General features: G+C 44.6%; 1 protein-coding gene across 1 annotated transcript in view; it reads right to left on the bottom strand.

Annotated features, from left to right (window-relative positions):
- LOC141505844 (fer-1-like protein 4) overlaps positions 1-22,933 on the bottom strand; it is a 30,853-nt gene extending 7,920 nt beyond the window's left edge. Inside the window, exons 1-29 of the mRNA XM_074212074.1 lie at positions 22,827-22,933; positions 22,433-22,488; positions 22,135-22,223; positions 21,833-21,932; positions 21,132-21,223; positions 20,116-20,157; positions 19,786-19,950; positions 19,405-19,465; positions 19,091-19,222; positions 18,882-18,944; positions 18,710-18,794; positions 18,253-18,412; positions 17,913-18,096; positions 17,561-17,747; positions 16,767-17,122; positions 15,590-15,698; positions 15,113-15,326; positions 14,839-14,959; positions 14,594-14,694; positions 12,302-12,389; positions 12,053-12,169; positions 9,827-9,979; positions 9,568-9,721; positions 9,316-9,440; positions 7,162-7,296; positions 6,717-6,890; positions 5,814-5,930; positions 5,327-5,488; positions 4,775-4,946 (exon numbers count right to left, since the gene is read on the bottom strand). Coding sequence (XP_074068175.1) covers positions 4,775-4,946; positions 5,327-5,488; positions 5,814-5,930; positions 6,717-6,890; positions 7,162-7,296; positions 9,316-9,440; positions 9,568-9,721; positions 9,827-9,979; positions 12,053-12,169; positions 12,302-12,389; positions 14,594-14,694; positions 14,839-14,959; positions 15,113-15,326; positions 15,590-15,698; positions 16,767-17,122; positions 17,561-17,747; positions 17,913-18,096; positions 18,253-18,412; positions 18,710-18,794; positions 18,882-18,944; positions 19,091-19,222; positions 19,405-19,465; positions 19,786-19,950; positions 20,116-20,157; positions 21,132-21,223; positions 21,833-21,932; positions 22,135-22,223; positions 22,433-22,488; positions 22,827-22,905 — 3,793 coding nt within the window. The 5' untranslated portion in view covers positions 22,906-22,933. The remainder of the gene's footprint in view (positions 1-4,774; positions 4,947-5,326; positions 5,489-5,813; positions 5,931-6,716; positions 6,891-7,161; positions 7,297-9,315; positions 9,441-9,567; positions 9,722-9,826; positions 9,980-12,052; positions 12,170-12,301; positions 12,390-14,593; positions 14,695-14,838; positions 14,960-15,112; positions 15,327-15,589; positions 15,699-16,766; positions 17,123-17,560; positions 17,748-17,912; positions 18,097-18,252; positions 18,413-18,709; positions 18,795-18,881; positions 18,945-19,090; positions 19,223-19,404; positions 19,466-19,785; positions 19,951-20,115; positions 20,158-21,131; positions 21,224-21,832; positions 21,933-22,134; positions 22,224-22,432; positions 22,489-22,826) is intronic.
- Between the last annotated feature and the right edge of the window lie 505 nt (positions 22,934-23,438).

The raw sequence follows: 23,438 nt of genomic DNA, 5'->3' as shown, positions 1-23,438 counted from the left end.
CAAAAAGACCTTTAGAGTTTCAGCAAGACAGAACATTTCCAAGTTCCTCTACATATTAACATTTCTTTTGTTTAAGTAAATTGGAAAACCCTAAAATTGGACTTGGTGTATCTTTGGAGACGTTTGTCTTTCTTTCCTGATCACTATGAAAAGGTAAATCTACTTGACCTGAGCAGATTTTAAGAAGCAGAAGAAAACAGCACCGTGTTTGTGTGTGTGTGTGTGTGTGTGTGTGTGTGTGTGTGTGTGTGTGTGTGTGTGTTCCTCTCTTTTTCTCTTTCTAAATCTGTCTTTCTTCCTCTCTCTTCTCTAGATCTGTATTTCTCTGCCTCTGTATGTGTCTCTCCTAGTTCTCTTCGGGTCTCTTCCTTGTCTCTCTGTGTCTCTCTGTCTCACTTTGTGTGTGTGTGTGTCTGTTTCTCTCTCTTCCTGCCAAAAGTTGAACAGCTGCTACATTTTACTTGCTTTAATGAAAATTTTAGTCTTCATAAGGCAGAAGCGGCAAAAGAGAATTGTAATTCTCCACCTGATAATTGTAACAGCTCTTTTTGTGGTGACAAATAAATAATTAATAAAAGGAAGAATCTGTTGTTAATAGAAAACATGAGGCTCAGAATTCATGACCGGGAAGACAAAAAAAGCAGGGTAATCCATAGACACCCCCTAGATTTGGGGAGAGTAGATATCAAAAGGATTCAGAGAAAGAACAAGGCCCATGGAGAAAGACAGCTCAGGAGGGACAGGAAGTACTCAAGAATAAAATTCTGAAGACACAGACATGAATGCTCACAAGGAGGAAGAAAAGAGTTCTAGAAAGAGGCAGATAAAGCCACAGGGGAAAGTCAGTGACTAACTTAGATTAATTTTTTTTTTTTTGCAAGGCCTAGAGTTACACAGGTAGGTAATTACTAAGTGTCTGGGGTCAAATTTGAACTCAGGTCCTCCTGATTCCAGGGCTGGTGTTCTATCCACTGTACCACCTAGCCGCCCCTCACTAATTCAGATTTCAAAAAGAACATTGATAGAAGAAAGAGCAAGTTATGGAGGATAAATGAGAAAAGTTGGCATAATCCTGAGAAGGATTTGACGAAGAAATTAAAAGATAGCAAAAAAGATATTGAAGGTATAAGGGGGAAAGCCCAGGGAGTTTGCAAGAGACAAAAAGACAGAAATATTGAAATGCTGAAGAAGGCTTTCTTTTTAATTTAAGAAAGAAAAAAAAAAAAGAGTATTCCTCACTTAAGGAGGGACTGAGGCTTAAAAGACCACTAGGTGGCGCCAGAGTGCACATAGTGCTGAGCCTGGAGGAGTCCATTCTCTCTGGGAATTCAAATTTGGCCCCAGATGTCTACAAATTGTGTGGTCCTGGCTAAGTCATTTCACTCTTTTTTGCCTCAGCTTCATCATCTTTAAAATGAGCTGGAGATTAGGTATTATGTAATTTTTGCAATCTTTCTTCCATTTGGATCTGATTCTTCTCTCCTAATACGTTCAATTTCTATGTTTATATTCAAAGGTAAAGCCTATATATCAGATTGCTTTCTGTTGAGGGCATGGGGGAAGGAGGGAGAGAGGGAAAGTGTAAAACTCAAGGCCTTGACAAAAAAAATGATTGGCAAAAACTACCATTGTATGTAATTGGAAATATAAATAATTTATTAAGTGAAAATGAAAGAAAATAAAATAAGATAAAACGAGCCAGAGAAGGAAATGGCAAACCAGATCCTTGCCAAGAAAACCCCAAATGGGGTCATGAAGAGTTGGGACTGAACAACAAGAGGCTTGTATTGCTCCATTACATGTGAAGAGGAGATAAAAGACAACAAACTTGCCTCTGGAGTTTCATCTCTGCCTTTGTGCCTCATCTGCAAGACACCCCAAAACGAGCCTGGCAAGTGTAACTGATGGGCCTGGGACAGATTTTCATAAACTAGGTGGAATTGTTGTTTGTCCTTTGTTCTCAAAAAGGACCATGACATCAGGGAGGTAATACCATGACATTCAAGTGAACTGGATTTAAGTAAGGGGGGGGGCGGTGTATGCAAAGTCACCAGTCTTACTTTCTCCTCTGGAGCCATCTGGGTCCATTGGCCTGAATAGATCACTTAACCCAGAATGCCTCATATCCAGAGCCATCTCCAGTGGAAGACCTTGGCAGAGAGAACTAGCTTTGGGATTGTTAAGTGACAAAGGATAGACTTCTTATTTGGAGGTGATATATTTCAGAACTGAGGCTCCAAGGGAGGCAGAAACCGTTCCTTCACTAAAGGTCTCTTCCCTAACTGAAGACCATAGTAACATTCTAATTGAAAAGGGCACCTTACTGAAATCATGACTGAAGTGAAGACCACAACTGGTCATCCAAGAGTAAGCCCAGAGACGATACTGAATCAACAAAACTACTCCCTGAGATGAGCCCAGTGGTCAAGTGACTTGTCCAGCTCAGAAAAGTGGCTTGTCAGTGCAGCCAAGCACCTTGCTCAGGTGAACTAGCAGCCCCTCCATCTAGTCTAGCAGAATGGACCCATGGGCTTGAAATACTTTGCCCTATTGGGAGTAAGACAAGCTGAACATCAGAATAATTCTTTTATCACCTTCACCATAGTCTATAAAGAAGTTCATGAGAACCCTCCCTTGAAAGACACTGAGATCCTCTGGTTCTGGAGTTGTGAATTGCCTTGGTAAATTAAAGTATACATTTGTCTACAGTATCAGTCACAATCACTTTTTTAATGCTACTTTGACTTTTTTTGTTTAACATTCCCAGGATGTCTCAAAATAAAGGATTAGATTTGTCCTCCTTGTGCCAGAGGCAGAACTAAAAACTGTAGCTGGAAGTTGCAAAGAAGTAGACCTCATTTTGTTGTAAAGAAAAAAAAAATAAAATGACCTGAGTTATCCAGAAATAAAATGGGTTACATTAAGAGTTAATGAGGGCAGCTAGGTGGCGTAGTGGATAAAGCACCGGCCCTGGAGTCAAGAGTACCTGGGTTCAAATCTGATCTCATACACTTAATAATTACATAGCTGAGTGGCCTTGGGCAAGCCACTTAACCTTGTTTGCCTTGCAAAAACCTAAAAAAAAAAAAAGTTAATGTGTTTGCTGTCACATGTGGAAGAAAGATAGGACCTAAATTATTTTGCACATCTGGATGGATTAACAACCTGGAAATCTCCCAACCAGCTGGTGGTCAAATATTAGAAAGTCTCCAACCCTTATGTAAGGATGTTGTTGAAGCATATGGTCTTAGCCACCGTTGCAGCCAATGCTTGCTGTCTCCAGACAGGAGACACTGCTTTCATGATTGTAAAAATATTTAGACTCTTCCCATTGTCTGCTGATCTTGAATTTCTTTTTGCTCTGATAATAAATCCAGGCAGTTGCATTCCAAATACTAAACTTTTCTCCCTTGACTTATCCTCCTCTTTCTCTACCCTGTCCATTTTTCTACCCTGTCAATTTTTCTATCCTAAGGTGCTACAGAATGCTATTGATTGGCTGTGCACTCTAAGTGGGTTAGTGAATTAGAAAAAACAAATCTGTATTCCACAAACACAGATCAGCTATCAGTAAGAACAAATTCCTTAAGGTGCCAATGAATCCCTTTAAATTCAACTTGGTTTCCTATCTTTTTTTTATGTGTTTTGTTTTTATTTTTGCAAGGCAAAACTCCCTTAAGCAACTTGCCCAAGGCCACACAGCTAGGTAATTAGTATCTGTGGCCATATTTGAACTCAGGTCCTCCCAACTGCAGGGCTGGTGGTCTATCCACTGCACCACCTAGCTGCCCCTGGTCTCCTATCTTTAATCCACAGTCATGTTGTAGATGGGGTAGCTAGATGTTGAAGTGGATAGAGTGCAGACCTGGAATCAGGAAGATTCCTCTTCCTGAGTTGAAATCTGACCTCAGACTCAGATATCTGTGCGACCTTGGGCAAGTCACTTAACCTAGTTTGCCTCAGTTTCCTCATCTGTAAAGTGAGTTGGAGAAGGAAGTGGCTAACCACTCCAGTATTTCTGCCAAGAAAACCCCAAAATGGAATCACAAGGACTCAGACACAACTGAAATGACTGAGTAGCAACAACAATAACACAACTGGACCCTCAGTAACAGAATTACTTCTCCCCAAAGGGTGAGAGAATTCCCCAACATTTGGGAGGTCTTTAAGTGAAAGTTGAATTAGTCACTTGTTCAGATGTTGTAGCTGCAGATACAGGTTGGACTACATGGCTCTTTGAGCCTTCTAGCTTTGAGTTTCTGTGATTCTTTATATTCGGTTGATGTTTTTCATAACAGTTAAAGGAAAGAGATCTTTAGTAGAAGCTTTCAGCTTCAAATTTGTGACACCAGGATCCTATAACCAAAAAAGAAATAAACAAAGAAAGAAGAAAAAGAAAGAAAGATACAGCCTGTGTCCTATGAAGGCCAAGTTGAAGAAGAAGGAGGCTAAGCTTGGGAAGACACTGGGAAAATGTTTTTTTTTTTTAGTTGTTTTTTTTTTTCAAGGCAATGGGGTTAAGTGGCTTGCCCAAGGTCACACAGCTAGGTAATTATTAAGTGTCTGAAGCTGGATTTGAACTCAGGCACTCCTGACTCCAGGGCTGGTGCTCTATCCACTACACCACCTAGCCACCCCTGGGAAGGATCCAAGTACCCCCGGGGTCTGCAAAGCACCAACCTTCTAGAATAAAGAAAGAAGGGGGCCCAGAATAGCATCCAAGTCTGACCTGGCCAGTCTTGACATAGGCTCTGTGAAGGTAAAGATCACTCACCTTGAAGTCCCCTATCTCCCTCCTCTTCAGAGGGTTCTGTGGGCTCCTGGAGAGCAAACTGGAGGACATGGGGAACAATGTGAGAACCCACAAGAATGGTGCGACCAAAGGCCCGGTGCTCGACCACAAGGATACTGAGTGGGGGCTGCAGATACAGCTGCTCAGGGAGCTCCTGGGGAGTAAGGAAGGTGGATAAAAAGTCACGAGGACTGAGAAGCATCACTCTTCTCAGGATGTGTATTTGTGTAGGGAGTTTAGAGATTGAAAGAAAGGATGAAAGAAAAAGATGAAGACTTTTCTAATAACCTACAGAAGGAGCAGGTTATGAATTTAGAGGACCTGAGGGATCTTAAGTTAGGAAGGGAAATAGATGGGCTGACATTAAGGAGACTCCCAGCAGATTCTGAGGTTTTATGAACTGGTGACCCAAGACAAAGCAAAGAGGAACCCAAGCAGACCTCCTATACCACAAGGACTTTTCTATAGGTGTTTGTATGGGGAATTCCAAGAACCAGGGAGAAAGATGCTTCCCTCTTTCCCCAGGCCTCTCACCACAGTCAGATGCTTGATCAGTTCTGTGAAGTTGGGGCTCTCTCGGTAACTTGTCAGGATCTCAGACTCCACACGTTGGCCCCCAATTTCCAACATGACTTGTGGTTGCTCCACTGCAAATAGATGGACCCGGCCCAGCCCCCGAAGACCCCAGAACAGCACCTGTGTGTGTGTGTGTGTGTATGTGTGTGTGTGTGAGGTATATGTGTGTGGTGTGTGAATGTGTATGTGGGTGTATGTGTGGGGTGTAAGTGGGGTATGCATGTAGTGTGTGTGTGTGTATGTGTGTGAGAGAGAGAGAGAGAGAAAAGGGGGGAGAGATGAGTAATACCATGAAGGAGAGAAGGCATAATTCTAGGGAAGCTATGGAAGGGTGGAAACTGGTAAAAATGAATCTGCTAATGGAGTTGGATTTATGAAGAGGGACTATGGAAAAGAGGGCCAGGGGAGGTAGCAGGTAGAGCTGAGGCAATAGGGTCCCAGGTACCTCAATTCGGAACTCCTTGAGCAAGGGTCTTACTCCTGGAGGTAGGTGGAAATATCCAGAAGTGGGGTCACGCAGAAATTCCAGATCCTGGGGCTCTACATCTTCTGGTACTGAGGGCTGGGGAAGGGGCAGAATATAGGCATATAAGGTAGGGGTCAAGAAGGGAATGAATAACTTGGGAATTGTGTCCAGGGGACCTGTCAAAACATATGAGCTTTGGAGGTGGAAGTGAGGGATAGATGAATGTGTGTCCCTGGAGTCATATTCTTGGCTCAGAAGCCCCTTGACCTTGGATTTTCCATCTGTCTACTCCTCTCTCGTCTTCTCATGTAAAAATATTATACAGCATGGTCACCTGGGTCTCATGCCTCTAATAATTCTATGAGGACAGGAATCCTGTCATATAATGTTTTTCTCCTTCTCTGAGAAATAAAGAGCAAAGGATATAATTTGGAATAAAAATCCCATGTTTTTCTTATTTTTATTGTGCTTATAGGGAGATTAGAATCATTGCCAAAGCTTCTGGTTAGATAAGATGTTGATAACAAATAAACTCTAGAAAAACCATATTCCTCTAGAAAAGAATGCTATCTTTGGACAGGACAATGCAGAGTTCCTACTCACCTAGCAGTATGGCTTCCTAGAGTGGCTCAGTCATGATCTGGTCCCTTTCTCACTAATGAAGACTTTATGAATCTATTGCTTGCCTGTCTTTAGTCCTGGTCTCTCCTTATGAACACTGGTAATAATTATGTCTTGGCTCAGTCAGGAAAATGCACAGTACCAAATTAATTCGTTGAAAATTAGAACTTTAAAATTGGTGTTAATTGAATTTTGTGAATCCTGTTGGACAATAGAGAAAGGGAGGGGTGACAAACCTGCATCTGAGGATCCCACTCTTACCTCAAGCCTTCCACTGTAATCCAGCTCAATGAGCTCAAAAGTGGCAATGAGCTCCCCTGCAGCTTGGAGACCCTTGGTCAGGGGGAAGAATTGTAGCTCCGGTCCTTGGTAGGGCTCCTCAATCAACTTTACCTGAGGAGCTGCCAGAGCTCGGCCCAGGAAAACAGGGGGACCCTATGGGGAGAGCAACTCAGGTTTGAAATGGGACTTGGTGATTGGGTAAGGGAGGACCAAGAGCTAAGGATTCTGACAAAGGACAGGAGATAGAAGGGATCAGAGATCAGGAAGATAGGAGAAGCATCAGTATTAAAGCTAATAACAGGGATGATGGTGGCTGTGGTAGTAAATTGGGCTGGGCTGGGCTGGAATGTAGAGAGACAGACAAATTTATGGGCATGGGCATAGACACACACACACACACACACACACACACACACACACTCACAAACTTGTTGTAATCAAAGACATTGATGGTGACCAAGGGTGGCTCAATAGGAAGCTGTTCTCTCCGCCCATCGATAATCAGCTGCTCAAAAACTAGGAGCTCATCCCACAATGGGCTCAGCGTCTGTTCTAGGACCTGTAGAGAGATGCAGAGGGTAAAGAGAAAAGGGAGAGATAGCTGAGGGCTACAGGAGAAGGCAGAAAGAACAGTCAGAGCCTCACCTGGAGGGTGGATCTCTATTGGTAGTTTAAAAACCATGAGAAAACTGATGCAAAATAATAATAAACAAGCTTGACCCCAAAGAAGCAAAATGGAGAAATAAAAAAGCACCTTTACTTATGGATGTGGAACACTATACACAGTGTCAGACTTTTTTTGATGTGTGAGTTTTTCTGAACTGCTTCCCTTCCCCCCAACATACACATATGCATACATACACACACACATTATTTTTTATTCTATCTTCTAAGATCAGTTCTATATATATTAGAATGTGAGCTCTTTGAGGGCAGAGATTGTTTTGTTTTGTTTTGGGTTTTTTGTATTCTCAGAACTTAGCACTATTATTCATTTTCTGTTTTTTTTTTTTTTAACAAGGCAGTGGGGTTAAGTGGCTTGCCCAAGGCCACATAGCTAGGTAATTATTATGTGTCTGAGATCAGATTTGAACTCATGCCCTCCTGACTCCAGGGCCAGTGCTCTAGCCACTGCGGCACCTAGCTGCCCCCTTTCTTTTTCGAAGAAGGCCAGGACATCAGGGAGGTGATGCCTTGACAAACACATGAATTAGATATGAGTGATCATCTAATATGAATTAGATATGTGCTAAGTCATCAGCCTCACATTCTCCTCCAGAGTCATCTGGGTCCAGTGGCCAGATATGGATCAGGACGACTGGTGATGGCCCCTAGTGCAAGGCAATCAGAGTTAAATGATTTGCCCAAGGTCATGCAGCTAGTAAGTGTCAGAGGCTGGATTTGAATTCCTGTCTTTCTGATTCCAAGACCAACGCTCTATCCACTGTGCCACCTAGCTTCCCTCACAGCTTTTACAAAATGTTTGATGGTTGCTTTATAAATAAAATAGTGTTAGTTTTCTAGGAAGACTAGAGAAGTACATTTGGATATGTAGGCGATATAAAAACAAAGATTTTTTAAAATTATCTTTAAAAATATGAGAGAAAATTTGTTTAGAAGTTCCTTAAATCAAAAGTTCTAAATTCCTGTCTCGCGAGTGCCTTGCAATTGGCACTGACCCTGTCACGAGAACCCTGTGGGATAATGAAATGAAGATAATGGAGGTATTAGTTCCCCTGTTTTATAGTTGAGAAAGGCATCCTCTGGCCTGCAGACATACAATTAGGAAGTGTCAGAGCCCAAAACTCTCCCTCTATTATGATCTTATGATTACAGAACAACAGACTACAGGTTGGAAGAGGTTTCCTCATTTTACAGATGAATGACCTGAAACCCAAAGAGATTTTCATGGATTATGATCTAAAGTTAAACTAAAGTTCAGTCTATGGTAGTGGAAAGAACTCAGAAACAGCTGGAAAGCTTTTTGGAGAGTGATCTCACTTCTCTCCTGGCTCTGATTCCAACTCCCCAAACTTTTCCACTTCCTCAGCAGCAGCTTTTTCAACTTAGAGGTGCCTCCACCCTGCAGCCTTCTCTTCTGGTTGGTGAGTCTCTGGATCAGAACCCCACCCACCGTTTCAGGAGGAACCTAAGCCGCTGGTGTTCACTTCACTCCTGGCCCTGCTCCTGACTGTTCACATTTTTCCTCCTTAGCCTCTTCTTTCTGAACCTCATTTTATGCATCATCTTTCTACATTACGGTGTCTTCCATGAAGCCAGTGACTGTACATTTAGCCCCTTTCATCTTTTATCTTTGTAAGCTTAGAGTCTAATATAGTACCTGACAAGAATGCTTACTAAATTCTTGTTAATTGATTAAGAATGAGGATAAATGAAGTATTTTAGCATGATCCCTTCCCCACTCACCTCAGAACATAGGAACTACCTCAAGAACCCAAGCTCTCCCTTATTTCTCATCCCCAAATGGACCTAGTTCTGAATTCTAAAGACTCATTAGCTTCAACTTCACCCCCCAGGATAGTCTATTTCTTGGGGAGGGGGTCGGTGTTGCCCTTACCCGTGTGGACTGGCACTGTGTGGAGACAAGGACATGGGCAAAGGGATCGGAGAGGCCACTGTCATCAGCAGCCAGGACTCCCCTTGCTTGGTAGAGATGGGCTCGGAGTTGAAAGTAGCTGAAGTCTAGAGTGAAGACAGGAAAAAAAAGCATTTTTATCAGAGAACCAGAGAACTTACAGACCACCCCCCCCATCTCAGGCACTAGTCTCTGGATCTTCCATCTCTACCCCATTTTTAAGTGTAAGCTTACCATCTCGGTATAAGGTGTGAGGCAGCCCTCCCATGGGTTGGGGTAGCAACTCTGGGGGAAGTTCCTGAGTACAGGCCTTAGCATGTTTGCTCTGGCCCAGCCATAGGAACAGCTCCAGTTTGGCACACACCTCACCAGGAGGAGCTGCAGGTACCTGGAGTCAGGGGGAAGCACAGCTCAGCCAAATCTATTGCCTTCTGGATTGGCTCTGTGATCCACCCACCCAATCCTTTCCCCCAGCTCCACCATGGTCCCTCACAGTGAGCAGCAGACTCTGGATCCGTCCACAGTCCCGTCCACGCTCTTCCTCCACTACAGAGAATAACACGTCTTGTGCCGGGATCCGAGCAAGAGCCACACGCCGTCGCCCACTGAACATCCAGACCAACACATCTGGGAGAGGTGGCTGGGGCTAGAAGTTAGGAGATTGTGAGATAGTGAAGATAACTCTAGGGACCAGAGATGAGAGGGAATGATACCTCAGAGAGGTGGAGTAATAGGCAAGACCAAAAAAGTTGGAACTATGCTCTGAAAGTCATTAACCACAGGATCCATTTCTATAAAAAAAAAGGCTCCACATATAAAAGAGTAATCATAGCAGGTCTTCAAAGAACTGGAAACTAAGGAGGTGTCAATAAAATGGGAAACGATGAAATAAATATGGCATATGAATGCAATGAATTACTATTGCACTATAAGGCATGATGAAGGGGGTGGTTTCAGAAAAAAAAAAACCTGGAAAGACTTGTATGAACCAATAAAATGAAGTAGACAGGATTAGAATAATTTATACAATGATAATAGATTGTAAAGACAAGCAACTTTGAAAGACTTAGGAACTCTGATCAATTAGATGACTAACCATGATTTCTGAGTCCTAATGATGAAGTGTGTTACTACCTCCTGACATGGAATGATGGGCTCAAGATACAAAATGAAATGAAATTTATGTTTTTGAATGTGGTCAATGTGGAAATTTGTATTGCTTGACTATACATATTTGTCCAGAGTTTTATTTTGCTTTCTCCACCCCAGGTTGGAGGTGGGGGGTGGGAGAGAGAGAAAATAAATGTTTGCTAATTGAAAAAGGAAGAAAATTCAATGAACATTTATATGGGAAAAGAGAAAGATTAAAAAGAGAGGTGGAAGGAAGGAGGGAAAGAGGGAAGAAAGGAATGAGGAAATAAAGGAGGAAAGGATTATGGGAAGACAGGAAATAAGGAAGAAGAGAGAAGGAAGGAAGAAAGGAAAGAGGGAAGGAAGGAGGAAAGGATGAAAGGAAGAAAGGAAATGAGAAAGGAAAGGAGGAGAGGAGAGAAGGAAGGAAGGAGAGGGAAGGAAGAAATGAGAAAAGAAAGGAAGAAAGAGGGAAGAAAGGAAGAATGGAGGGAGAAAAGGAGGGAGGAAAAGCCTAGGAAGGGGGTCAAGAGAACTGGGTTCAAGTTCCAGTTCTCTTTCTGTCACTCTTCCCCTCTTTAGATCCAGGTTTCCTCATCTGTAAAAAATGAGTCAAATAACTTTTGCACCTTCACCTGATTTCCATGAGCAATTTTATAAACCATAAACTACAATAGAAAAAGAATTGTTAAATGTGCATACCCTTTGTTCCAGTAATACCACTACTGGGTCTATACCCTAAAGAGATGATGAAAAAGGGTAAAAACAACACTTGTACAAAAGTATTCATAGCAGCCCTGTTTGTAGTGGCAAAGAATTGGAAATCAATTAAATGTCCTTCAATTGGGGAATGGCTTAGCAAACTGTGTGTCATGGAACACTATTGTTCTATTAGAAACCAGGAGGGATGGGAATTGAGGGAAGCCTGGAAGGATTTGCATGAACTGATGCTGAGTGAGAGGAGCAGAACCAGAAAAACACTGTACACCCTAACAGCAACATGTCAGTGATGATCAACCTTGATGGACTTGCTCATTCCATCAGTGCAACAACCAGGGACACTGGTTGTGGTTGTGGTTCTCTGCAATAGAGAATACCACTTGTATCCAGAGAAACAACTGTGGAATTTGAAGAAAGACCAAGGACTATTACCTTTAATTTAGAAAAAATACCTGATATCTTATTGTCTGATCTTGCTATCTCTTATACTTTATGTTTTTTCCTTAAGGATATGATTTCTCTCTCATCACATTCAATTTGGATCAATGTATACCATGTAAACAAATTGCCTCCTGTGGGGGATGGGGGAGGGAAGTAAGAATAGGAGAAAATTATAAAACTCAAAATAAATAAAATCTTTATTTAAAAAAAGGATATGATTTCTCTGTCATAACATTCAACTGAGATCAATGTATACCATGGAAATTCTGTAAAGACTAACAGAATGCCTTCTGTGGGGGTGGGGGGAGGGAAGCAAGAATGGGGGAAAATTGTAAAACTCAAAATAAAATCTTTTAAAAAAAAAGAAAGAGTTGTTATTTACTATTCTTGTAGTCATAATGTTTAGGAAAAGGTAGAATCTTATTACCTCCTGGAAGAGGAAACATAGCTTAGTCAGTATCTTCTTGGCCTCCTTCACCTTCTGGTCCACATTGCTTGGCCTCAGACCTCCAAGGAGGCGCAGGCCCTGCCGGGCAGCTACAGTCTAAGTGAGAGAGAGGGACAGAGGTGTGGATAGGCTCCAGCTGAAGGATGCTCTGTTCTGAGATGGTCCACTAAGTGACAGAAGCACAAGGGAGGTTATCCCCCAGGCGCCCTTCCACCTTTTTCCCCTCACCATGCTGTGATTCAGCAGCTTCTTGCGACTTCGATCCAGAGCATTGGGCCGGGTCATTATCCTTCGCTCAAGACCCCGACAGTACTGCCTGGGGATGGGGAGCATGAAGTTAAGATCTTTGAAGTCACAGGGATTATAAAGGAGAGAGTTAAACAGGGGTAAGAAGTAAGAGAGCTAGCATTAGTTTTAGGGAGAGATTGTCATTAAAACAAAGTAAGTCCAAGTTCTATTTGTGTTTTATAATTTTTAAATGTCTTTTTCTGTTAATTTTGTTTTGGAAAAAATCCAAATGATCTATGAAAGTAGAAAAAAAGGAAGAGTTGAACTTAAATATTGTTGGTTATTGTTTAGTTGTTTACAGTCATGTCTGATTCTTTGTGACCATATTTGGGGTTTTCCTGGCAAAGATACCACAGTGATTTACCATTTCATTCTCCAAATCATTTTACAAATTTGAGAGAACTGAGGTAAACAGGATCAAGTGACTAGTCCAGGGTCACACAGTGTCTGAGGCCAAATTGTCTTCTTGACTTCAGACCCAGTGCTGGGTCCACTTTGCCACCTTAACTGCCCCTGAACTCTAAACTGGGTTAATTCAATTATTGGAATGGGTTCAGTGAAGCAAGGAATCTACAGATTCTTTCCTAAAAGGATTACCTTAAGAGGTTTAAAGAGGGAACTAAGCTCTGGACATAAGTTGGAATTGAACTCTAGTCTTCTTGATTCCAGGTCAGTTCTCTATCCACTGTGACACCTAGTTGCCCCTAGATTCAGATGCCATCCCTAATGCTTACTACCTGTTGAGCAAATTCACTTATCACTTGACCTTGAGCAAATTCACTTATCTCTTCCCTTGGCCTGGTTCCTCACATGTAAATTGAGGGGGTGGAACAGTGATCTCTAGATCCCTGGTTCTCAAAGTGTGTCCTCAGAGATCTTTTAGGAAGTCTGCAAGGTCAAAATAATTTTGTTTTAATTTTGAATACAGTCAAGATTGAGCGATAAATATTAAGGGGATGGTGGAGGGAAAGAAAGGTGGAGAAAAATGTGGAACTCAAAACCTTACAGAAAAAAACAAATGTTGAAAACTTTCTTTGCAATTAGTTGAAAAAATAAATTAATTAAAAAATAATTATAGATAAAACCCACAAAGGGTTCCTCAATAATTTTTAAGAGTATAATTGGTGGGGCAGCTAGGTGGTACAGTGGATAGAGCCCTGGAGTCAGGTGTACCTGAGTTCAAATCTGGTCTCAGACACTTAATAATTACCTAGCTGTGTGGCCTTGGGCAAGCCATTTAACCCTGTTTGTCTTGCAAAAAAAAAAGTATGATTGGGTTCACATGTATAAAACATATATTGAATCCCCTATGGTAGAGCAGTCTGAACTCATATTGGTCTGATTAGCCAGTCAGACACACTGTAATTTATCTCAAATATAGTGACGTCATTTTGGTCTTCTTTGATAATGAAAGGAGGCAGCTAGGTGGCACAGTGGATAAAGCACTGACCCTGGAGTCAGGAGGACCTGAGTTCAAATCCGGCCTCAGACACATAATAATTACCTAGCTGTGTGATCTTGGGCAAGTCACTTAAACCCATTGCCTTGCAAAAAACAAAGAAAAAAAGATAATGAAGGACAAGAACCAAACAACCAACCAATTTTCACTTTTTTATAATTTGTTTTGTACTTTTCTCATGTTTTTCCCCCTTTGTTTAGATTCTTCTTTCACTGCATTACTAATATGGAAATGTGTTTAACATGTATAAATATGCTAGCATGTATCAGATAACTCACTGTCATGGGGAGGGGGAAAAGAAGGGGAAATGTGGATCTCAAAATCTTACAAAAAATGAATTTTGAAAACTACATATAATTGGAAAAAATTTTAAAAAGAAAAAGCAACAGGAAAAAATTGTTTTGCAGGTAACTGGAAGGGGGGAATGCTTAAATTAAAATACTAAATAAACTAGAAAAAAAGTGTAAATGGGTCTGGAGACCAAAAAGATTGGGAACTACTACTATAGACATTTCTATAATATGCTTTTGGAGGACTGGAAGGACGGGGACTGTTTGACTTTTGTCTTAGCTTCCCCTGGGGATCTAGGTGCTTAATAAACTTCTGTTTATTAACTGATTGACTATTTGATAATGACACTGTGATCCTTTAATTGATCCCAGTAGGAGGAAACACTCTGGAACAAAGCTAGCATGGAGGAAGGAGGTGTTGGTTCGGGCCTGCAGTGGCTTAGTCCAGTCAAGTGACCTTGGGACAATCATTTGCCCTCTTACCTGCTCCCAGCCACCAGTTCCTCTAGGGCCTGCCGCAGCCGTACCCATGCCCCTGGTCCTGGCTTCCTCAGCAGCCTCTCTGTCTCCTGCAGTCCCTGATCCTATGCCACATGGTAGAAGAAGGAAAGCTGGGCACTTAGCCTTCTGCCCAAAGCCGGGTCCCTCTGTAGCTCTGCCTCTTCATAGTTTCCTTCTCTGGGGCCCCAGTTCCAGCACGGCACCTCCCCACCCTGGCTCTCCCTTACCAGCCTCTCTGCTACTTTCTTGATGCAATTGCTGCTTTGAAGGCGCCAAGTATGGTCTTCCCAACGACTCCAGACATGAATACATGGCTTCTCATAGCGTAGTGGCAGGCAAAGGTAAGGCCTAGAGGAATCCAGAGGCCAGAGACTCCTGTTACTGTACTATTGTAACTTCTCCAACCCCAGCAGAGCCATGGGAAGATCCCACTCATCTTGCTACCCACTGACCCCTGCCCCTTGCTACCCACTGACCCCTGCCCCTGTCCAGTAGACCTACCCATCTCCCTCCATGGGCTCTGGCTGCTGCCCTGGCGTGCCCATCAGTTCCCCAGGTTCTCCCTGCCCATCTAGCCCCTGTCTTGTCTCAGGTTCTGGGTCAAGTTCTATCAGAGCTTGGGTCTCCATTGTCTGAGCATCCATTCTGGCTCCAGCCTCCACGTCTCTACCCTGTGATCTGCGGCTCAGCAATTCCTCCCGACGGCCAGCACTTCCTGTTCCAGAGTGACCATCATTCAGGAGTCCCAGCGATTGTCCCTCAAACCACCAATGACCTTGGTTGAAAGACCCAGACCCCTCCCCCCATCACCACTGACCAAGGCTCAGATTCTATAATGACCATGACTCTGGTCCCCTTCCAGGGACCATTAGTCAAGTCCAGGATGACCATGGCTCAGATCCCACAGGGACTATGATTCACACCCTCCAGAGATTTAGAGGAGTCAGCATAGGTAGTGCATGCTGGCAGATACTATACCAATGGAGATCTCAAAGCTGATGGGTTGGGGGCCCACAGAAGGATCAATCATAGTGGCCTCAAAGAGGACAGCAAAGAGCAGAAAATCTTCACATGCAGCCAGAGCTTGCTTGGGTAATGGGAAGAAGACAAGACGCTGAAACTGGAAGTACCCCAGGCACCCCTATCCCCAGCTGTGCAAGATCAGAGCTTGCCTTTAGTGGCCCCCCTTCCAAGACCTTTCTTCCATCTCCTGAACTTCTTGCCAAACACCCAGTTCCATGATCAGGTCATCTTTTCCCTGTAGAGTTCTATTTGCTAATGTGAGCTTCTCTCACCTTCACCTTCAAAATTCCTGCTCCCTCAGGCTTAGAGCCGCTTAAACAGAGACTACCAAAAGGCATCATGATACACTGACAAGATAGCTAGATTGAGAATCAGAAGACCAGAGTTTAAAATCCATTTCTCTGCTACTTACAGTCTAAATAACCTTGGGTAAGTCACTTAATATCTGGCCTTAGTTCCCTCATCTGTAAATGACCTCTGAGGTTCCTTCCAATTCTATGATCCCATGTTTAGTGAACTTAACAACAATGATAGTTTTCTCAGAACAATTTGCATTTTAAAATACTGTTTTTTAAAGAGACTGCTAGATGTCTACCTTCAAATATTTAATTACCTGTGTGACCCTGGACATTTACTTAATCTCATTTACTCATTTAGTTTCCTCATTTATAAAAAAGAAAATGGGGATACCAATATTGCCTACTTCCCTAGGTTGTTGTGAGAGGGGGAAAAAATGAGATAATAATTGTAAAGCAAATTTTAAAGCACAGTAGCTAGGTAGTGCAGTGAATAGAGTGCCAGACCTGGAGTCAGGAGTACCTGAGTTCAAATCTGGTTTCAAACACTTACTAGCTGGATAACCCTGGGCAAATTAATCAACTCTGTTAACCTCAGTTTTGTCATCTGCGAAATGAACTAGAGAAGTAAATGTCAAACTACTTCATATTTTTGCCAAGGCATCCCCAAATGGGGTCACAGAGTTGGAAATGACTAAACAATCACAACAGACTTTAAAACACCATCATTTTCCTAATGGTGAAATTTCCAGAGGCAGATAGGAAAGGAAGATCAGACCCCCCCCACACACACCCCTCAGACCCTAACCCAAGAGACCACTTTTTGGGGCCCCTACCTCAGGCAGCGGATACAGTTCTTCCACTTCTACTCCCACAGTATTGGGCAGTTCTGGCCCATCTTGGGTTGCATTTGGCTGTTCAGGTTCTTTGACTGGGCCCTGATCTTTTCGGCCCTTCTTCTTCTTCTTCCTGGTGAACTGGGTCATCCTGGAACCTTGTGGGACCTGGTGGGGCTCAGGATGGCCCCCACCCCCAAACAACTCTAGCCCCACTGCTAGCAGCAGGCGACCCCGGAACCATACACCTTGGCCTTGGCCGCTATTAAGGCCTTGTAGACTATCCCGAAGTCCCCCAGTTGGGGGAGAACCATAGAGAGGAACCCAGGTGGGACCAAAGGTAGGTTTAAACCCCACTGTAGAGAGAGGGGCAAGGGATAACAATCAGAGTGGATCGAAATGTTACTGTCTGGGCACACTTCTAGGAAAAAGGACAAGTCTGGGATGTGTTTTCAGGGTTAGAAGGGGTAGGAGGAACAAGAGAGTCTCAGTCAAGATCCTTCTAGTATCCTGAGGTGGGAAGTTAGGAATCTGGTGACAAGCTGTAGTGTATTGGATGGGAAATAGGACCTGAAACTGGAAGACTTCATATTCCCTTCAAATACTTACTAGCTGTGTGACTAAGATTCAGTCACTTAACTTTTGGGGATCTTACTTCCTCATCTGTAAAATGAGGGGGTGGGATTTGTCCATCTTTAAGTTCACTTCCAACTCTAAATCTGAGCCTATTAATGTTTCTGGAGCCATGGGGCCTTCTGCGGGTCAAGGAAAATGACTGGGGATAGAGGGCTCACCAGCACGGCCTGGGTGGGAGATCTGTCTGAGATCCAGGACATGGGTGGCAATGGGCACATCACCCATTTGGGCATCGTCCATCAGCTGCAGGCGGATCCGGGAGGTGAGAGGTGGAAACAGCTCCACAAAGTTCAGCTGTTCATTCCACTCAGGATCTGTGGTCTCACTCTGTACTGAAGTCTCCCCCTGCAATTTGTTATTCACTGGAATCAGACTCATGGGCAAGGAAAATGCCAAGTTGGGGCTAAGGCAGGGCAGTTGGACCCAGGAAGAGGACACCTGGTGACCCTAAAGTCTCTCATTCAGACATTGCCTTGGGGCCAGGGGGAGCTGGAATGGAAATAGGCTCACCTGATGCCCCAAGAAGGATACTCGAATGTAAGGATCTACTAAGACTTTCTGGTCTCTCACAACACGGGCCAAACCACCCAGGAGTCCAGGACTGAGGGCAGGGAGACCCTTAGCCCGGTATAGACGGACACTGAGACGTGCCCACTGCCGATCAGCTGGAAAACCCCTGGGCAGCAGCAGGTTCCTAGGTAGAGGCATAAGGAAGTACACTAAAGAAGGAACAAGTCCCAGCTCCTTCAGACCCTAAGTCCCTGGATCTAGTCCTCCTTCAGTTCTGGCCCCTCTCAGGCCTTGTCTCCACAGGTCTACCTTTGCCCTCTTCCCCAGGTCCTGCCCTTACTTTTCAATATCTGGACTGTGGCCTGGAGGAGATGGAGGTAGGGGCTGGGTTAGCTCTCCCCGAGCCATCACAGTTACGGTAACTTTGACAAAGCCTTTGGCTCCAGCGTGGGTGTCCTGGGGATCATGGAGCACAGCCCATTTCTGGGAAAAGTGACTGTCTGTAGAGAAATGGGGTATCAGTCCAAGGGATGCATCTTGAGAGAGCTCTCCTGATTTGATTGAGCCCCTATCAGGTTAAGCGTCCCCTGGTAGAGGGGCTGAGCTAGGCAGGGCTTTTTGGGAGGGATGAGCTCTAGGGTCTCAGAAAGCTGGGACTGGGGGGGGGGGTCAGTGTCCCAGGGTGGAGCAGTGTACAAGATCAGGTCAGATCAATGTGAAGGTCCATAGAGCCAGAGGGAGGCCAGGACTGAAGATTAATGTCTGTGCACTGTGGTGGGAAGGGAGGGGTCTGATACCCGGCTGTTCACAGATGATGCCCAGGTCCATTCTGAAAGTGCCTATTCGAGTGGCCAGAAAGGGGAGCGTCTGGGAATGGAACACCTGGGCATGTGGGGGAGAGTGTGAGGGGGGCTACATCTTGGGAGATGTGACCCCCTCAGTCCTGCCCAGCCCTTCTCCCCTCATTACCGAGATCTCCATCAGCAATTCATGCAGACGCTCCCTGGTTTCCCGAAACTCAAATAAGAAATGCTGAAAAGAGAAGGGAAAGAATAAAAGGGGGATTGCCTAGAGCCCCCTCCCTAAAGCACTTCCTAGCCCTTCCTTTTCCACTGCCTGGCCCAGCTCATTTGGTCCCTCCTTTTGACTTTCCGCATCTCCCACCCCACCCCAGATACCTCATTGAAGAAGGGGCAGTTAGTCCCCCGTTGCTTGGCAGTCTCCCGGCGCTGCTCTCCCACCCTCACAACCACATAAGGGTTAATGTTGACTCCTACCAGCTTCTGGGCCTCCAGAACTGTGACACCAACCTGAAGGAGAGACCCAGGGAGAGGCAGCCTGAGCTTTGACCCTACTCCCTTAGGGAGACTCAGGGTCTGAGAGGAGATCTAGGGCTTTCTGCAAGAAGGAGCAGGTATCCTGGACCATTATGGAAGTAATGACCAAATTCTCCCTTTCCCCTCACCCCTCCATCATACCACCCTCCCAGTACCTGGAAGGCCTGGGCTTTGGGCACTTGGTGGGAGTCTCTTCTAGAGATGTCCCTGGCTCGGCTGTAGAAAACAAGGTATCATATCAGCTTGGCAGGGCTGAGATCCCATCTGCATCTTCTCCCTCCCTTCAAGGTTTCTGAGAAACTACTTTTGAGTCTACCTCCAACTTCCTCCCTTCCACATCCTACAAAAATCAACTCAAACCTCACTGCCTCCCAGAAGCCTGCCCAGATTCCTGTCACACTCATTTGTCACTTAAGCATGACTCTCTTCTACCAATGTGTGAGTCCAATCTCTTGCAGGGGACTGGAAGCCTCCTTAGCCCAGACACCACTCTCAAGGTCTAGCCCCGCTCGACACTGCACACACCCAGGAGTCACCTTTTGATGGGGCTGAACACAACTCCTGAGATGTCATCTTCTGGCTCTTCCTCTAGGTCCCACTCATCATCATCATCCTCCTCTTCCTGGGGTGGGCCCAGACCTTGAGCCAACCTTTGGCCCAGTGCAGCAGCTCTGCGATCCAGTCCACCTGACTCCTGGGGTCTGGATATCACATATTCTTATTATTCCTCACCATGAAATCCCACAGTCTAGGGACTGAGGCGGGGGATTAAGAGGGGACTGAGGACACAACCCAAGAGATGGCCATCCCAGTTCCCTTCAACCCCACCTCCCAGTTTTGGGCCTCTCCCATTTCTGTCCACTCACTCCAACTCCTGGAAGCCCATATTCTGGATGGTCAGCTTGGAGCTAGTGAAGAAGAAATACAGAAAAAACCTGAGAACAAGTATCCACTTCCACTAGCCAGTGAGAAATAGATGAATCTAGATCCAAATTACTACTGTCTGGACAAAAAATGGAATGGGTGATGTCTTTTGATTCATGCAAAAATTGGATTTAAGGGAAGCGGAGTTGCACAAAGTCATCGACCTCACTCACTAAATTGTCTTAGGAAGATTCTGAAGATCACCTGGCAGGAGAAGATACCAGATGCTGAGGTCCTTTCTCGAGCTGAACTACCCAGCATTCAAACATTACTGCAGCTTCGAGGGATGGGCCACAATATTCAAATGCAGAATATTAACTTACCAAAAGGATTGTTTTATGGAGGGCAAGTACCCACAAGGGGAGAGAAAAAGTGATGTTTCTTTTTTTTTCTTTTCTTTTTCTTTTTTCTTTCTTTCTTTTTTTTTTTTTTTTTGCAAGGCAGTGGGGTTAAGCAGCTTGCCCAAGGCCACACAGCTAGGTAATTAAGTGTCTGAGGCCGAATTTGAACTCAGGTACTCCTGACTCCAGGGCTGGTGCTCTATCCACTGCGCCACCTAGCTGCCCTCAAGGTTTCTTTTAAGAACTTTGGAATTGGGGTGGCTAGGTGGCATAGTGGATAAAGCACCAGCCTTAGAGTCAGGAGCACCTGGGTTCAAATCCGGTCTCAGACACTTAATAATTACCTAACTGTGTGGCCTTGGGCAAGCCACTTAACCCCACTGCCTTGCAAAAACCTAAAAAAAAAAAAAGAGCTTTCCAAGTTCCTGTTGCTCTGATCAACCACACACTGTAACTTGTCTCTATCATAGGGAGTTGTTTTGGACAAGAACCAACCAAGCAGACCAGAGAGAAGCAGAGTCTAGAATCTGCAGTCTCACTCTACCCTTCCTGCCAATGTTTCTGGAGAATCTAAGGAGTATTTATTTACAGATAGGGATGGAATGAGGGAGGAATACTTGTCTCTGATGTGAGATATAAAGTCCTCCTCAGTCCAAGCTCCAGCAGCACCATCGGGGGGCTGGTATCTGAGATCTAACTCCACCTGGATCTGGGGAAGGGAAGGGAAAGAACAGGAGGGGAGGAGAAGGAAGGATACTTATTAGGTGCCCACCATGAACTTACTACTTAACAAATACCTGTTTTCATTCTCCCAACCACCCTAGAATGCAGGTGCTATTATTAAGTTTATTTTACAGTTGAGGAAACCGAGGTAGACAGAGTAAAGTGACTTGTCCAGTTTCACAGAGCAAATAAGTATCTGAGGCTGGATTTGAATTCAGGTATTCCCAGCTCCAGGTCTACTATTCTATATACTGTGTCTCTATTTTTTATTTTTTATTTTATTTTTATTTTTTTTAGGTTTTTGCAAGGCAAATGGGGTTAAGTGGCTTGCCCAAGGCCACACAGCTAGGTAATTATTAAGTGTCTGAGGCTGGATTCGAACTCAGGTACTCCTGACTCCAGGGCCTGTGCTCTATTCACTGCACCACCTAAACTGCCCCTATATTGTGTCTCTAAAGATTAATAGTGACTTCTGAGAACTCTTGAGTCTTGAGGGGGGGAAGGGAGAGCTCTCTCCATATGAGGCAGGATAGATTCTTTCTCTGTTCCAGATACCCAGCCCTAGAACCACAGCCCAAGAGAGGAGAACACTTACCGGAGACAAGCATTGGTTCCTATCCACCAGGGCTTCTTTCAAAACCAGATGGCCAACACTCTGCAAGTGCTGGAGGGAGATCACCAGTGTTCCCAGGACCCTGCCAAGGCCTTGGGTGAGTCATGCCTGGCCTCAGTTTCTCTTCAGTTCTCTTAGCCCCTCAGGCCCCTGGCTCCCTCCCAGACCTCTTTAGCATAGTCTTACTTTCTTAAGGCCCTTGAGCTGCTCAGTCCCCTTAGACCCTCAGTCTCTTTAATCCTCTCATTCCCCTGAACCTCATGCCTCTTAGACCCCTAACTCACCTATGGCTGAAAAGCCGGCTGCAGTTGACCACCTGTACTGACAAGAACTCTTGAGCAAACAGGACCCCATAATGGGGCCACCGAAAAAACTGAAAGGGGAGAACACAGTAAGTGCTTGCCTCTCTCCCCCAGGACTAGGAACAGGGTGATTCCCAACCCCCAGATTAACCTCCAACCACAGAACTCATTTCCCCCAAGACCAGAATTGACCTCCCCAATATCAGAACTAAGTCTCTCCAAAATTGAAATCTCCCCCCCAAATCCAGTCCCCAAACTGACTCTATGTCCCTTTACTGACCTCACCAATATCAGCTTCATGGCCACAATGAAATCTCCTTGTTTTCTGGGTAAAACCTGTGTTTTGACTCAAATTAATGAATTTCTGGATTCTTCCAAATTTGTTCCCCTTTTCCTTCTCCTGCTGGTCCCCTTAAAAACTTAAAAACCCACTTTCCCTACCATCCTTCTCTTCCCCACTCCCCTCACCCCCTGAGAATATCTGGACTGAGGAATTTGGGTAGGTCAGAGGCAGTTGCCTGGAAAAGAGGACAGAAGGATGCTCAAAGGTCAGAAGCAGTGGGATTTAGAGAGAACGTAGGGACCACAGGGACTGGACTGGGTGAAAGAGAGATTTTATGTAGTCCCTCCAGTCATCTCCTTAGCCCCATGCTTCCCCTCCACCTCCATCTCACCTCGGAAGCTGAGCTGCACTTGTCTTTCATGGATTCCAGGAAGCCCTGTCACTCTCTGCACCTTCACCACCAGAGCCATGATGAGGGATCCCTGCTTCTGCTCAGGCCAAGGCCTCCTCTTCCTCTTTAGCCCCTTCCTCCTTCCCTCCCTGGCCACTCCGGTTCTGAGTCATTCAGACTCGCCCTGCAGGTTCAACCATCCCTACCCTTAAAACAAACAAAGTCAACCCCAGAGTCGGTGGTCAGCAAACCATGGATGGTGGAGGGGAGTCAACTAGGACCCAGTGACCACTGAGGCAGAGGCTCTCAAAGGAAACAGGGGTAGATGGATAAGAATGGTCCTCCACCCAGACCAAATTACAATGTCTGGTCCAGGGAGGTCTGGGCCCTTGGTCTTTCTTGGATGTGTCAGATATCACCAATAACCAATTTGGGGCTGAGAAATTGTGAGAAATTTCCCTAAGTATTTAATCCACTAGAAAAAACTGTAGCACACATTACCCTCAAAAATACCTAATTTCCTTATTAACAACCAGCAACGATTTACCCTTTAGAGCTTTATTACATTCTTGTCTTTTTTTCATTTTCCCTATCTCATCTAATCTCAACACC

The sequence above is a fragment of the Macrotis lagotis genome, chromosome 1, assembly GCF_037893015.1.
Source record: "Macrotis lagotis isolate mMagLag1 chromosome 1, bilby.v1.9.chrom.fasta, whole genome shotgun sequence".
In the NCBI taxonomy this organism is placed as follows: domain Eukaryota; kingdom Metazoa; phylum Chordata; class Mammalia; order Peramelemorphia; family Peramelidae; genus Macrotis; species Macrotis lagotis.
The sequence above is the reverse complement of the archived record's forward strand: the minus strand, read 5'-3'. Positions and strand labels throughout refer to the sequence as shown.